The following is a 13,021-nucleotide window of genomic DNA, read 5'->3' as shown; positions in this document are numbered from 1 at the left end:
AAATTTGTGGGATGTGGAATTTATAAAAATATAAATTTTCTGTCAATAATTCACCACCTTATTACTTTTTCTTAATTAAACCTCATTCACTATTTTCTTCCTTATCGTTAACTTTTTTAACCCATTCAAAACTAATTTCTACAAAACACAATATTAATGAAATTACCTCCCCAAACTACAAATTACATTTAAATTAAAGAACCTAATTGCTAATGAAGAAAAAGTTCAGAAAGAACTTCAAGAAAGAAACTTGGTAATTAACAATGTACTGAATGACTTTATGAATACTATGCAAACTACCATTAATGATGGTTCATCGAGTAAATAGAAAATTCTTATAAATACATATTATTATTTCTATTGTTACATCAATCCTTTAGAATTTTTTCAAGTATCAGAAAATATAACCTACTTTTCATCTGCTCCAATACTTACACTAATATTACCATTTTTTACTATTTCTTCCTCACCATTTCTATTACTCTCAACTTCTTCGTTGATAATTGAAGCCATATTTTTACTTGCAATGTTATTTAAAACATCTTCTCTTATATTCACAACTCCATTCATATTATTTTCACTGTTTGTCTTTGAGCTTACATTTGTACTGGCAACATTTATATTACGAGTACTAGAAACATTAACACTATTAGTAACATTTCCATTCATTATTGTAATGTTACTGTTGTTACTATTTCCTCCACTACCACTCCTTAATACAGCTTCTCCACTGTTTACAGCATTCAATCTGCACTGAATAGCTAATTTCTTTGCCTCATTGAATCCATACTTTTTCACGTAAAAATGCCTTGAATGCCTTTTTCTGTTCTGATCATACCATTCTGCAACCCATTCTTGGTCTCTTGTTTTCCAGTATACTCCTGGAATCCCTGATTTATAGCTAATTCCCCCTAAATTCTTTTTTTTAGGAGAATTAATTGCTTTTATCTTTGAACTTGATGAGGCTGGAGTTGAAGAGACTGTTGGAGCAGTAGAATCCGAAATTTCTATCATATTTGATGATTCTTTTATCATTGAAAAGCTTGTAGAATTTGAAGAAATAGAAGAGTCTACTGATGAAGATGTCACAGATCTTGAAATTTTCTTCTCTATTATATTCTCCACATTTTCACTATTTCCACAGTTATTCTCATTAATACCAATATTATTGTTACTAATATTAACATGATTGTTCTTGCCATTATTATTAATATAACTTTCATTACTTATATTAATATTACTTTCTATATTATTATTAATATTTGAGTTTCCAGAAATTAAAGGCTCAAAAGGTGTTAACAAGCTATTTAATCCACGATTATAATTCGTCATTTCTTCTCTTAATGAATCTATCTTTTCCAAATTTATCATAATTTCACCCATATTTGTATCATTTCTAGGTATTATTATTCCATTATCTTGTGAAATTATTTTTTTAATCATTCCATTAATGTTCATATTAACATTATTTTGTAAAACTTGAGACTGAGTTTGATTTTGATTGAAATTATTCATTAACATACCTTCCGTCAAATTTACTGGAACATTTTGAATTTGATCTAAATTATCCAAAGACAAGGATCCAAAATTATTAACTGGTATCGATTTATTGGGTCCAAGTGCATTCTGTAATATGTTATACATATATTGATTATGATTATTGCCTGTACTATTAATATGACTTTTTCCACCATTAAATGTATTAATCATTCCATTATTCCCAACACCCATTTGATTTATTCCTAATATATTTCCCATATTCACATTATTTAAACTTGAGTAATTACCAAAATATCCTCCAATACCATTACTAACTCCACCACCCAGAATCAAACTATTCATGATTTTATTCTTTGTTATACCTTCAGGATTAGTATCATTCAACATCTGTGAGGATGATAGGTAATTTAAATCCATTGAATTTAGTATATTTAAAGATTGTGAATTATTAGTTAAACTATTACTGTTGCAGCTATTACTGATATTATTATTATTAGTACTATTATTATTAGTACTATTATTATTATTATTATTATTATTATTATTATTATTATTATTATTATTATTATTGTTATTATTACTCTTAATTGTAAAGCTTTCAGAATGATCACCAAATAACTGTTGTTTTAACATATTACAGTAGTAGTTATTTAAACAATTAGAAATCATAGAATTAATATTCATATTATTAGAATTATTTATATTAATTGGACTTGAACCATTTAATAACCCTCCATTATATAATATGTTTGATAAAATCATATTATTATAGTCAGCAATTATATTACTACCAGCATTCCCAGTAAAGTTTCCAAAAGAATTATTTATACCTACACCTCCATTAAAATTGTTGTTAATGCCATTATTATTACTATTAAAATATAAATAATTCATTAATTGATTCAATAATAGCTGATAATTAGTATTCTGTAGATGCATTGAAGGATTGGCTTCACTAGAAGTATTATTATTATTATTAGTTAAACCATTTAAATTAATTAATGAAGAGTTGCTGTTACTATTGTTATTACTGGAATTATTTAAGGAATTAATTATTCCAGAAGTGTTATAATTACTTAATATATTATAAGAATTTGGAATTCCTGAAAAGCTAGGATAGTTATTATGGTGTTTAAATTCTTTATTATTAACATACTCAACCACATTATCTCTCAATTTTTTTTCATTGATTAACTTTACTCTCCATTCTATTGCCTTCAATCTAGAAATATCTATCCCATCCTCACCCATTTCATGTGGAAAAGATTGAGTACATGTTTCATGTGTAATTGAATCTAACCAAACTCCTATCCATACTTTATTGATTGGATGCCAAAATATCCCCTCATATTCGGTATCTTCTTTTAAATGTTTCATTTCCTCCATTAGTAGTCCAATTCCTTCATCACTCATATTATTCATAATCTTTTGTATATTCTTTTTTTCCATTAAATTCATTACCATTGATCTATCTCCCTTTAATAAGCATTCTGGCTTTTCATAATCTGTACCATATTTTGTCACTTTCATTCCTTTAATTCCTCCAATGTAATTATGAGAGCCAATAGTTCCTCCTATCACTCCAGTTTCATTCTGATGATTCACATAACAGCCTTTATTCATATTTAAATACATTTTCCCAGTTAGACTAGTTTCATGTAACTTTCTTGCAGTTGCTTTTCCATTTTCTATTGCATCAACTCTTGATTTTATTGCCATTTGCTTTGCATCCTCAAAACCATAAACTCTTGCTGAAAATCCATGAGTTATTCTTCTACCTGAAATAGAATCGCTCCACTGAGCTATCCATCTCTGACTACTTTCTTGCCAGTAAACTCCAGGAACTCCACTTTGATGCTCTGCCCTTCTTAGTCTTGTTCCTGTTCCTTTTCTAGTAGATACTATTGAACCATTCAAGTCTTTTCTGCTAACTCCCATATTGTTATTACACTCTTCACTATTTTTTTCTTCATCCGATTTAGATTCTACATCATTAATAATTTCATCTTTATTAATAATACTAGACTCTTGGTCTCTAATTTCCAAATTGTTTTGGTCTACGGAAACTTGATCAATATTACTATTTCTCTTTTTTAAAATATCATTAGAATCTTTATCTTTTACCTGTGTTTCTACAGACTTTTCAACGTGAGCTTGGACTTCCTTAATTTTGTTTTCCCTAGCTTCCAATTCGTTAGATTTATCAAAATTTTCACCAATTCCACAAGTTGGTGTATCTTCTTGTGTGGAATCCATTGTAGTATATTGGCTCCAATCAACAACTTCACTTTCAATGAAAACTTTTTCAGTTTCTAATTTGTCATCCATTTTGAGAAACGACTCAAAAATTGTGTAATTTATAAATAAAAAACAATAACTACCTTATAATACTGGAATTCACCGTGAACTTTAATAATATTTAGTATTTTAACTTGCAAAATTAATAGCTTATTGATTAATTTTTGCCTGATTGGGTTTTTTTTTTCTTTTTAGTATTCTTTACAAACTCTGCTCTCTTTTATAATTACCTTAATATATTTATACATGTATTTATATAAAGATATATGTACATATACATATATATAATATATATATGTACATATATACTTGCTCCTTGTTTATTGCTCACTCCATATTAATTCAACTAGTTTGTATTTTTTTATGTTTATCTTTACCCTTCGGTTAATATTCCACGAGTAAAGAACAAAAAGGTCTTTAATATTTTTTTATTTTACTTTAATAGCAGGATTTTTTTTTTTAAATAATTTATTTATAAATATAAATTAATATTTAGTCATTTAATGACGAACTGCATTGCTATCCACGATTTACTTCTATGTTAACATTTTTTTAAACATTTTTTCATATCTCGTGCCATGTAAACATACAATTATTATTACTCTTTCCTATATTTACTACTATTGTAGTATTATTTTCTTTTTTTTTCAGCATTCTGCCCCCACATGCATGCATTTTACATGCAATACCTACAATGTGGGCAAATAATAATTCCACGTAGGGCGGGAAATCTGACAAAATGATATTTTGGAGTAATTAAGGTAATGATGGGAATAAAATGAATAGAAAGAGAGAATAGAGTAAAAAAGAATGGAAACCCCATGATAAAACTTAAAATTTTAATAAAGTAATGACTATAAGCTAGGACTGATTAAAATTCAGCAGATTTACTTCCGTCTCTTATAGACGACTGTACATTCATTCCAATTTCTATAGAGCGATTAATAAAAATAGCAATAAATATAATAATGAACATAATTATCAGAATATATTTAATGACAGTTATTCCAAAGCTTAATGGTCCATTACTTTGATTATTTTTAGTTGTAATAGCTTTTTTATTAGAATTTGTGGAAAATTTTCCAGATTTGACATTTAGCACAGAAATGGAATAGTCAGCTCCAGTTGAAATAATGTATTCATTAGAATTAAAAAATTGTAGGCCAGTAACAGGAAGCTCGTGAAAAGTGCCTTCTTTAACTAGAGTTAGCTCATTTAGGTTATTTTTGAATATTTTAATTAATCCTGTGTTAGTACCGACAGCTAAAAAGTTGTAATCTTCAGAGACAACTAAAACTGAAGATGGTTTATCACAAATCAAACTCGAGGCAATTTGAGCAAATAATATACGATTATTTGGATTTTCATTTGAATTTTCTTTAGATATTTTCATGTTCCAAATAGTTATGAAAGACGGACCTCTTACTTCATGCAATAACATTGAAACAATAAACTGTTGTCTATCATTATTTTTCTGTCTTCTAGGACTATTTAACTTTTCATTTTCAATGAAACGGCATTGTCTCGCTATATAATTTCCGCTTTTCATTGGAACTGTGAATTTTTTAAAAATTTCTCCTGAATTATAATCATGTACTATTATTGTTCCATTTCTACTTGATGAAATTATGAATTTATTATCATATGACATATCCAAATCCAGAATTTCATTTTCATGACCATGAAACTCCTTCATTGTTAATGGAAAGATTTCTCGGGTATTTTCTGTCTCTGTATTCAATTCCCAGATACGGACAATATTATCAGTTCCACCAGTAATCAAGAATTTCCCATTTTTTGAAAATCTACAGACATTTTGTTTACCTTTCTTGTTTCTGTCCCAAACTGTTTGAAATTGAAGATACATTCTAATTGACTTTCCTTGTTTTCCTTCTTCTATATAAAACAGTATACAACTTTCTCTTATTCCGCCTGCTACCAAATTTAACTTGCTATTAAAACACATACTATCTAATACTCCTTTTTGCTTGGTTGTATTATAAATGTACTTCAATATCAAAGAACTTTCTGTAGAAATTTTATCATTTGCATTTAATTTCTGGCATTCTGTCTCACAATTTCCTAATTCATATAATTCTATTTGATCTTCTATTCCATAATCCTTTCCTCCACCTCCCCCACTTAAAATAATTGAATCTTTTGTACAGCATAACCCAAAAATTGGGTAATCCGCATAATATATTGGCATTAGTATGGATTAATTTATATATTCAATTTAATTCTCAAATCTTAATTAGTTATACATAGGAAAAAGTGAGTTTGTGTTTTTTGGTGTTAATTTAACACTCAAACCAAATTTTCCCTTTCTATTAAATACAAGATATTAGGTATATAAATATATAAATATATAAATAAATATATATATATATTTATATATTTGTAAAAGTATGAGATTGTACTTATATTATTATTATTATTTTATTTAATTTCTTTCTCTTTTTTTTCTTTTCGTTTAATTTTCCTCACACCATTTTGGATCCTTTCAATAATTATTCTAGTTTGGCGGGCTCATGCACATTTTATTTTGTAATGATGAGTTTCCAATATAAATTATATACAAATACATATATTTATATAGATGTTTTTTTTTTTTTTTTTTTTTTTTTTTTAAAAAAAATAACAATATAATATTAAGTTTGACTTTGATATTTGTAAATGATTTTAGTGCATTTATAAATTCATACACAAATTTGTAGACCAATATAAATGAAACTTCCATGTGGGATTTTATTTGTTGGTACTGGTGTTTCGAGCTCGGTACCTTTATTACATCACGCATTAAATTCAAAAAATTACAAATGTTTATGTAGCTATGTAGGTAAAAAAGAAAGTCCATTTGATATGATCAAGAATACTAGGAATAATGTTTCAATTCTGGTGAGAATTCCAAATAAACAAGAGAAGGACAATGGTGATGACGATTGCTATAATGTATTAATAGATTTAGGAAAATCCTTCAGAGAAGCTGCAATTTCAGTATTCCCAAGTTATAATATATCCAGAATAGATTCTGTTATTCTGACTCATTTTCATGATGATGCAGTTGGGGGATTTAATTCAATATTGTATTTTCAACAAAAAAAAGAATCATTGGTCCCAATTTATATGAATGCTGAAACTTTGAATTTTATCAATATAAGACATAATAAAATTATAAATAACCATGCATTTGAAGATAATTTGATCAGTTCTAAAGACTTCAAGCGCAGATACGAATTAAATGTTTTTGATATTTACAATGGCAAAACAGAAAAATGTTTGAATTCCAATGATCTTTCTAATATTTTGAATAATTTTAATAGAGAATCAAATTTAAATAGTAATAAGGAATTTAAGAATATCGAATTTTCTATAAATAATATTAAAGTGACAGCATTCCCAATGAATCATGGTCACTGTATATGTATGGGTTACTGCTTTCATTTTGAAGAACAAAATATTATTTACATCTCTGATTATACGTTTCCAATGTTGAATGTCTCGATTGAGTTTTTAAATTCTATTAAAGGTAGAAAAAAATCCACACTTATCTTGGATTCCATCTCATATAATAAAATAAGTAATGCTCATGCAAATATCTCTCAATCTTTGGAGTTTATTAAAGAATTCTCACCAGAATATGTTTATTTTATTGGTATGACATGTTCTGTTGAACACAATGAAACAAATAAAATGTTACATAATGAATTAATCAATCTAAAGAGCGAGGGTAAATGCATTAACACAATTTCCATTGAATTAGCATATGATGGTTTATTCTTACCTATATAATAAGTTAATATTTTATAATTACTTTGGTTATTGTTATAATAATTAAATATTGAAAAATTCTACAATTTTATTATTCAAATTACTATTCATTTAATTTATTTTGATGGAATAATTTGGAGAATTTCTTTTGTTTCTTCTTTTGAAACTTCTTTAAGTGCTTTAACAATCAATAAAAATTCGGTTGCCAATTTCTGTATCTCAAAATCTTCAGCGCTTTGTGGTTTAACAAATTCAATTTTTGCTCCTTTAATTTGAACATTTTGAGCAGCTTCACTGTGAGCTGAGATATTTTCCATCATTTGGTCGGTATTCTGAAACAAAATGGTTAAAAATGAATGAATGAATTAAATTTTTTAAAAAAACCTATTAAATTTAACCTTACCTTGGAGATATCCTCGTTCAATTTATCATGTGCTTCTTTTGCCAATGCTAGTGGATCAAATGCTGCTAGAAACATTGTGGTGATAGGGCGTGCGTTTGTAGCTCCAAATAATGCGACAGTAATTAAGAATAATATATTTAAAATCCTCATGATTTTTTTTAATAATAAAAAAATATTAATGGTAAATTAAATAAATTGTAAATTTAAGTGATTAAAGTAATTATTTATTTAGTTATTTTTATTGTCAATCATGCCTATTTTTTCCCCCTAAAATTACTAACATTTTTTTATTGACTTTCTATACCGGTATAAATTGTCCACATTAAAATAATAATGACGTGTACAATGAAATTTTAGCATTTTAAAAATTTGCATGAATGCATGCATGCAATGTATAAGTACATTGCATGTAAAAAAAAGTGCATTTTTTTGGAGTATTTCGAAAGAAATAAATTTAATTTAAGAGGCCAACTGAGGATTGGACATTTTTGAGTTATTTAATATTGAAATTAAATAGGAAATAAATGAAGACAAATCAAAAAGAATTAAAACAATGATTAGTAAACATAATTTAATATAAAGCTGAATATAATTAAAAAAATTATGAGTTAATTGGGACTAATTGGGAGTCAAAAGAGACTGTAAAATTTATATTAGGGAACTCAATGCTTTTTTCATTAACAATTCTTTGGACGAATTCGTGTGAGCAATTGCAATTAATATTATAAAAGAAAACTTTCTCAGCATTCATCATTTTTGCACAGAAATTAATTGAATCTTTAATTGATTCTGAATTTATTGAAAAAGAATCATTTGGTATGATTGGAAAAATGAGTATATTAATCAGCGAAATAGCTTTTAAAAGTACTAAAGTTTCTTTTGGAATTATAGAATAAGTTGGAACAATACAAATAACCTTTTTATCGTGAATGTATTCAATACAATATCCTGAACACAACTTGTTATCTGAATCAATGAAAAATAACGATATAATTTTTATTTCATTGGAATACTGAATAATAATTGGATTAAAAGTTAAGTTATTCTCAGTTGAATCGGTTATTTCAAAGTTTTTACTCAAATTTAAGTAGTCATTAAATGCAGATAGTGAATCTATTGAAATTGCATTTGGAGAATTACGTGGATCAAGTATGTTAAGTCGAACACAACCAATTTTAGTTTTTGACTTCAAGTCATCTTTTAAAGAGTAATTGATTATATACCTATACCAGTCATTAAGTGCATATATTGCGGAACATGTCAAATATGTTGGAACTCTAATTTTTGGTTCATAAAATACTATTCCATCGTTACTTACTGGCCTTTCATATATTTGGACTTCCCTTGTTTCATCAATTCCATTAAAAGAGGATTCATTTGAACTCATACAAAAAATACTATCTATCCTGTTAATATTTGCAGGTATTGCGTATTGAAGCATTGAAGTTCTAAAGCTTGAACCGATTTCGAAAAGAAACGTATTGTGGTCTTCATTTTGAAAATTGTCTATATTACTTAAGGGACTTTTAATTATAATAGAAAAAGGATTTCGTACATTTTTACTCTTAATCTTAATTGATTTTTGGCATATCTCACAAAATGGATCATTTCCTTTATTAATATTATCTATATTTTTAAAAACATGCTCAAGATTTGGTATACCTTCTTTGGAACCAGAACCTAAGAAAAGAATGTAACCATTCATATCTTTTGTGGGAATATTGTAAATATTTGAAATCTTCTCTAATTTTTAAGTCATTAACTTCAGTTTTAATACATCTGTAAAACAAAGAATTTAAGTAATATAACTTATATTTCAATTCAGAATGAGCGCCAACCAATTTATTATTATAATGATAATTATAATGCAGGAAATACAATATTCTTTAATTGACACATTTAAGAATTTATATCTTAATAAATTACAAAAGCTACTGATTAAAAGATTTATAAAGTGGGTCGAAATTTTTTTGTAATAATTGATTAATTTTTTAACAGAATAATTCTTGGATCTTGCACCAACAATATCTGAAATTAGTGAAAATCACATTTAAAATGTCCAGGAGGAAGGAAAAATTAAATATTACAAGAACTAACTCCAATCAGAACCTGCAATTATTAATCGTTTGGACGATATTCTTGGGTTTAATTATATTATTTTTTCACTTAATTTATAAATATTTGATAAAAAAGTTATTCAATTATATACTGTACATGATTGGTATACGAGATTCCAATATAAGCAGTACCGATAATTATAACGATAATAATAACAATAATAGAACATTATATGCAAATTCCAGAGTATCAAGTCAAAGAGAAATTGGTACAGATTTTCAAGATGGAAATCTGAGTTTATCAGAGCAAATTGGAAGTAAAGACGATTCATCAGGATTTCAAGTTTCAATAGGATTCTGTTACAATAAGGAAGCTGAAAATCTTAAGAAGTTAAAGGTAAAAGAATCATTAATAAAATTATCTGGGTTCACAGATCTTTTTTTATTCGTACAGGTTGATACTGATGAAGATGAGAAAGTTATAACAAATTATATGGAAGAATTTGGAATATTCAAGGCTGGATTGAAGAAGCATAGACTTGTATTCTGTGAGAAGCTTGAATCCATTTCATTTATGGCAAGACAGCTACAAGCAAATATGCATATAGATACTAATCAGGATAATGAACAAAGGCTTTTAAATAAAGTTCCAAACATTTCTATATTAAGTTTAGATGATGATGGGAGTTCATTATTTGAATTAGTTGAGACAATTGAAAAGGTTACCACAAAGCAATAGTATCCGAATCTATTAATCAAAAAAGAACAGATCAATAAAATTGTTAGGAAGAATAAAAGAAAATACAGCATTTATATAAATAAATTATATTAACAAATTGAAACCTAAATTATATATATATATATATATATATATATATATATATATTAAGAGTTTCTATTTTTTCTGAGCAAGTAATTTATATAAAAACCTGATCCAATAAAAAGTAAAATTGATGCTTTATTATTAACTATAAAACTCTTACATAATTTATAATACGAAGAGAAAATAGTGGAAAATATATTTGAAATTTTGAAATTATTATTAGATTTAGTTTGTATGGAGAATAATGAATTGCTCTTTATATTTACAGACTTACTTGAAGTTTGAGAATGATCACTAGTATTAATAGAACTAGTCAATGTTTCAAGCTCAGAATCCTCAATTTCAGATGAATTAATAAGTAATTCATCATCTATAAAGTCTTCATCAGAATGGTATTCATCAGAAATTCCTCTTAATTGTTGATTAATATCCTCAATATTATAATTTCCTGCATGTTTTAATGCAAGTTGGCCACATGCACCAAAAATTTCGTCTCCCATTTTCCTTCGAACTGTTACAAATATATTCAAATCAATGAGTGTCTTGGCAAACTTTGTTATGGTTTCCTTAGATGGAGTGGAAAAACGAGTGCTAGTACTGGTTTTATTATATGGAATAAGATTAACTATGGCAAAATTGGTTCTCTTAAAATCTTTGGATAATTCTTTTAAAATAGTATTTGCGACATGGTTTTTAAAGTTCTTATTAATTATCTGGTTATCAGTTATATAATTATTAAATGTTTTTTTATTAATATTAATATTAATACTATCATCTCTATTATCTATTAGTTCCTCAAATATATTTTTTGAAATTGGGGTGTTCTTGAGTAAATTCGCAAGTTCAACTGCATGATTTTCTGAATCATTGATGTCCTTAAGCATTGTATATTCAATAATTATCATTTTATGTCCATATAACAATTTATTTGAAATTAATATGTCATTATAATTCATGTTATCTTTAATATGTTCTTTATTTCTATTATCTAGTAAATTTTTATGGCATTTATTAATTATTGTCTTAAAAATGAAAATATCCAATGATCTAATTAAATCAGAAATTTTATATAATCTTGCAATTGGTATAATTCTCTCTCTTAGAGTTTGATTTGGTGCATGTAAACTTAGGCAAAGTCCAACTCCAGGTAAATCGTCAGCAAGGTTAATAATATTTGAAGGTATACCAACAGTACTAACAAGTATATGCCCAGAAGATAATGAGAATAATCTGGGATCAATCATCAATCTAATTGCATCAATAACTTCATCATAATTTTCCAATGGCTCTCCCATACCCATGAAAACAACATTTCTCACTGGTTCGTTAAGTATATTTCTTATATAATATAATTGCTGTAGAATTTCACCTGATAAAAGAGAACCTCTAAGACCCATAGAACCTGTAGCGCAAAACATACAACCCATTCTGCAACCAATTTGGGAAGATACACATATTGAGATTCTTCTATACTTTTTTGAAACAATTTTCTCTTGACCATCATTATCATTACAAAAATTCGTATTTTCATTTTCTTGATCATCACCATATCTCATAATAACAGCTTCAATTTCATGAGAATCTTGTAATCTGAAAATAATCTTAGTTGTATTACCATCTTTTGATGTTTGTGAGTTAATTAATTGTATATTTAATATGGAAAATTGTTCATTTATTACTTTATAAGCAGCTTTTGGGATGTTCTTGATTTCTGAGACATCTTTAATGTTTTTTTGTACAATATTCCTCCAAATTGTATAAGCATGAATTCTTTTTACACCTGCATTGTCTAATGCTCTAGTTAATGACTTATAATCAAAAATAGAATGTCGTTTTATTTCTGTTCTTCTTTTATTTTCCATAATTCTTAATTATAGATTTTCATATCAAATTAATATGTTATTAATATGAATTGTTTAATAAACCTGGTTGTATTTTTATTCTGGAAAAAACCATGAACTTTTCTATCAGGGAAAATATTTTGATTTTCGATTTCCTTGAATATTATTTACAAAAAATTGGCTAAGTTTAACCTCAAAGTTATATTTTTTTTTTTTTTCTAATAATTATTTTAAAAATTCTCTAATTAAAGTTAATTAAAAAATGCACCTGGCGCCAGCGCCATGAATGAAATTGTTATTATTATTATGTTATTCGTAATAATAGTAA

The 13,021-nt window shown here is 26.5% G+C and overlaps 7 protein-coding genes across 7 annotated transcripts; 2 read left to right on the top strand and 5 right to left on the bottom strand.

The window, feature by feature from the left end:
• Positions 1–408: 408 nt before the first annotated feature.
• cubi_01594 (uncharacterized protein) lies at positions 409–3,828 on the bottom strand (the record flags this gene model as incomplete). The annotated part of the gene is made up of 1 exon (XM_029018606.1): positions 409–3,828. One exon carries the CDS (start codon positions 3,826–3,828, stop codon positions 409–411), a length of 3,420 nt encoding a protein of 1,139 aa, XP_028873833.1.
• Positions 3,829–4,669: 841 nt separating this feature from the next.
• cubi_01593 (WD40 repeat-containing protein) lies at positions 4,670–6,007 on the bottom strand (the record flags this gene model as incomplete). The annotated part of the gene is made up of 1 exon (XM_029018605.1): positions 4,670–6,007. One exon carries the CDS (start codon positions 6,005–6,007, stop codon positions 4,670–4,672), a length of 1,338 nt encoding a protein of 445 aa, XP_028873832.1.
• A 518-nt stretch (positions 6,008–6,525) lies between these two features.
• On the top strand, positions 6,526–7,590 carry cubi_01592 (metallobetalactamase; the record flags this gene model as incomplete). Its single annotated transcript, XM_029018604.1, has 1 exon — positions 6,526–7,590. The coding sequence occupies one exon, from the start codon at positions 6,526–6,528 to the stop codon at positions 7,588–7,590; it is 1,065 nt and encodes a 354-aa protein (XP_028873831.1).
• Positions 7,591–7,685: 95 nt separating this feature from the next.
• cubi_01591 (uncharacterized protein) lies at positions 7,686–8,122 on the bottom strand (the record flags this gene model as incomplete). The annotated part of the gene is made up of 2 exons (XM_029018603.1): positions 7,686–7,901; positions 7,973–8,122. 2 exons carry the CDS (start codon positions 8,120–8,122, stop codon positions 7,686–7,688), a joined length of 366 nt encoding a protein of 121 aa, XP_028873830.1.
• A 451-nt stretch (positions 8,123–8,573) lies between these two features.
• On the bottom strand, positions 8,574–9,677 carry cubi_01590 (uncharacterized protein; the record flags this gene model as incomplete). Its single annotated transcript, XM_029018602.1, has 1 exon — positions 8,574–9,677. One exon carries the CDS (start codon positions 9,675–9,677, stop codon positions 8,574–8,576), a length of 1,104 nt encoding a protein of 367 aa, XP_028873829.1.
• A 509-nt stretch (positions 9,678–10,186) lies between these two features.
• On the top strand, positions 10,187–10,768 carry cubi_01589 (uncharacterized protein; the record flags this gene model as incomplete). The annotated part of the gene is made up of 1 exon (XM_029018601.1): positions 10,187–10,768. One exon carries the CDS (start codon positions 10,187–10,189, stop codon positions 10,766–10,768), a length of 582 nt encoding a protein of 193 aa, XP_028873828.1.
• Positions 10,769–10,914: 146 nt separating this feature from the next.
• On the bottom strand, positions 10,915–12,714 carry cubi_01588 (uncharacterized protein; the record flags this gene model as incomplete). The annotated part of the gene is made up of 1 exon (XM_029018600.1): positions 10,915–12,714. One exon carries the CDS (start codon positions 12,712–12,714, stop codon positions 10,915–10,917), a length of 1,800 nt encoding a protein of 599 aa, XP_028873827.1.
• Between the last annotated feature and the right edge of the window lie 307 nt (positions 12,715–13,021).

Source organism: Cryptosporidium ubiquitum (genome assembly GCF_001865345.1).
Source record: "Cryptosporidium ubiquitum isolate 39726 chromosome Unknown contig_20, whole genome shotgun sequence".
Taxonomy (NCBI): Eukaryota; Apicomplexa; class Conoidasida; order Eucoccidiorida; family Cryptosporidiidae; genus Cryptosporidium; species Cryptosporidium ubiquitum.
This window is presented reverse-complemented; position numbering and strand designations above follow the sequence as displayed.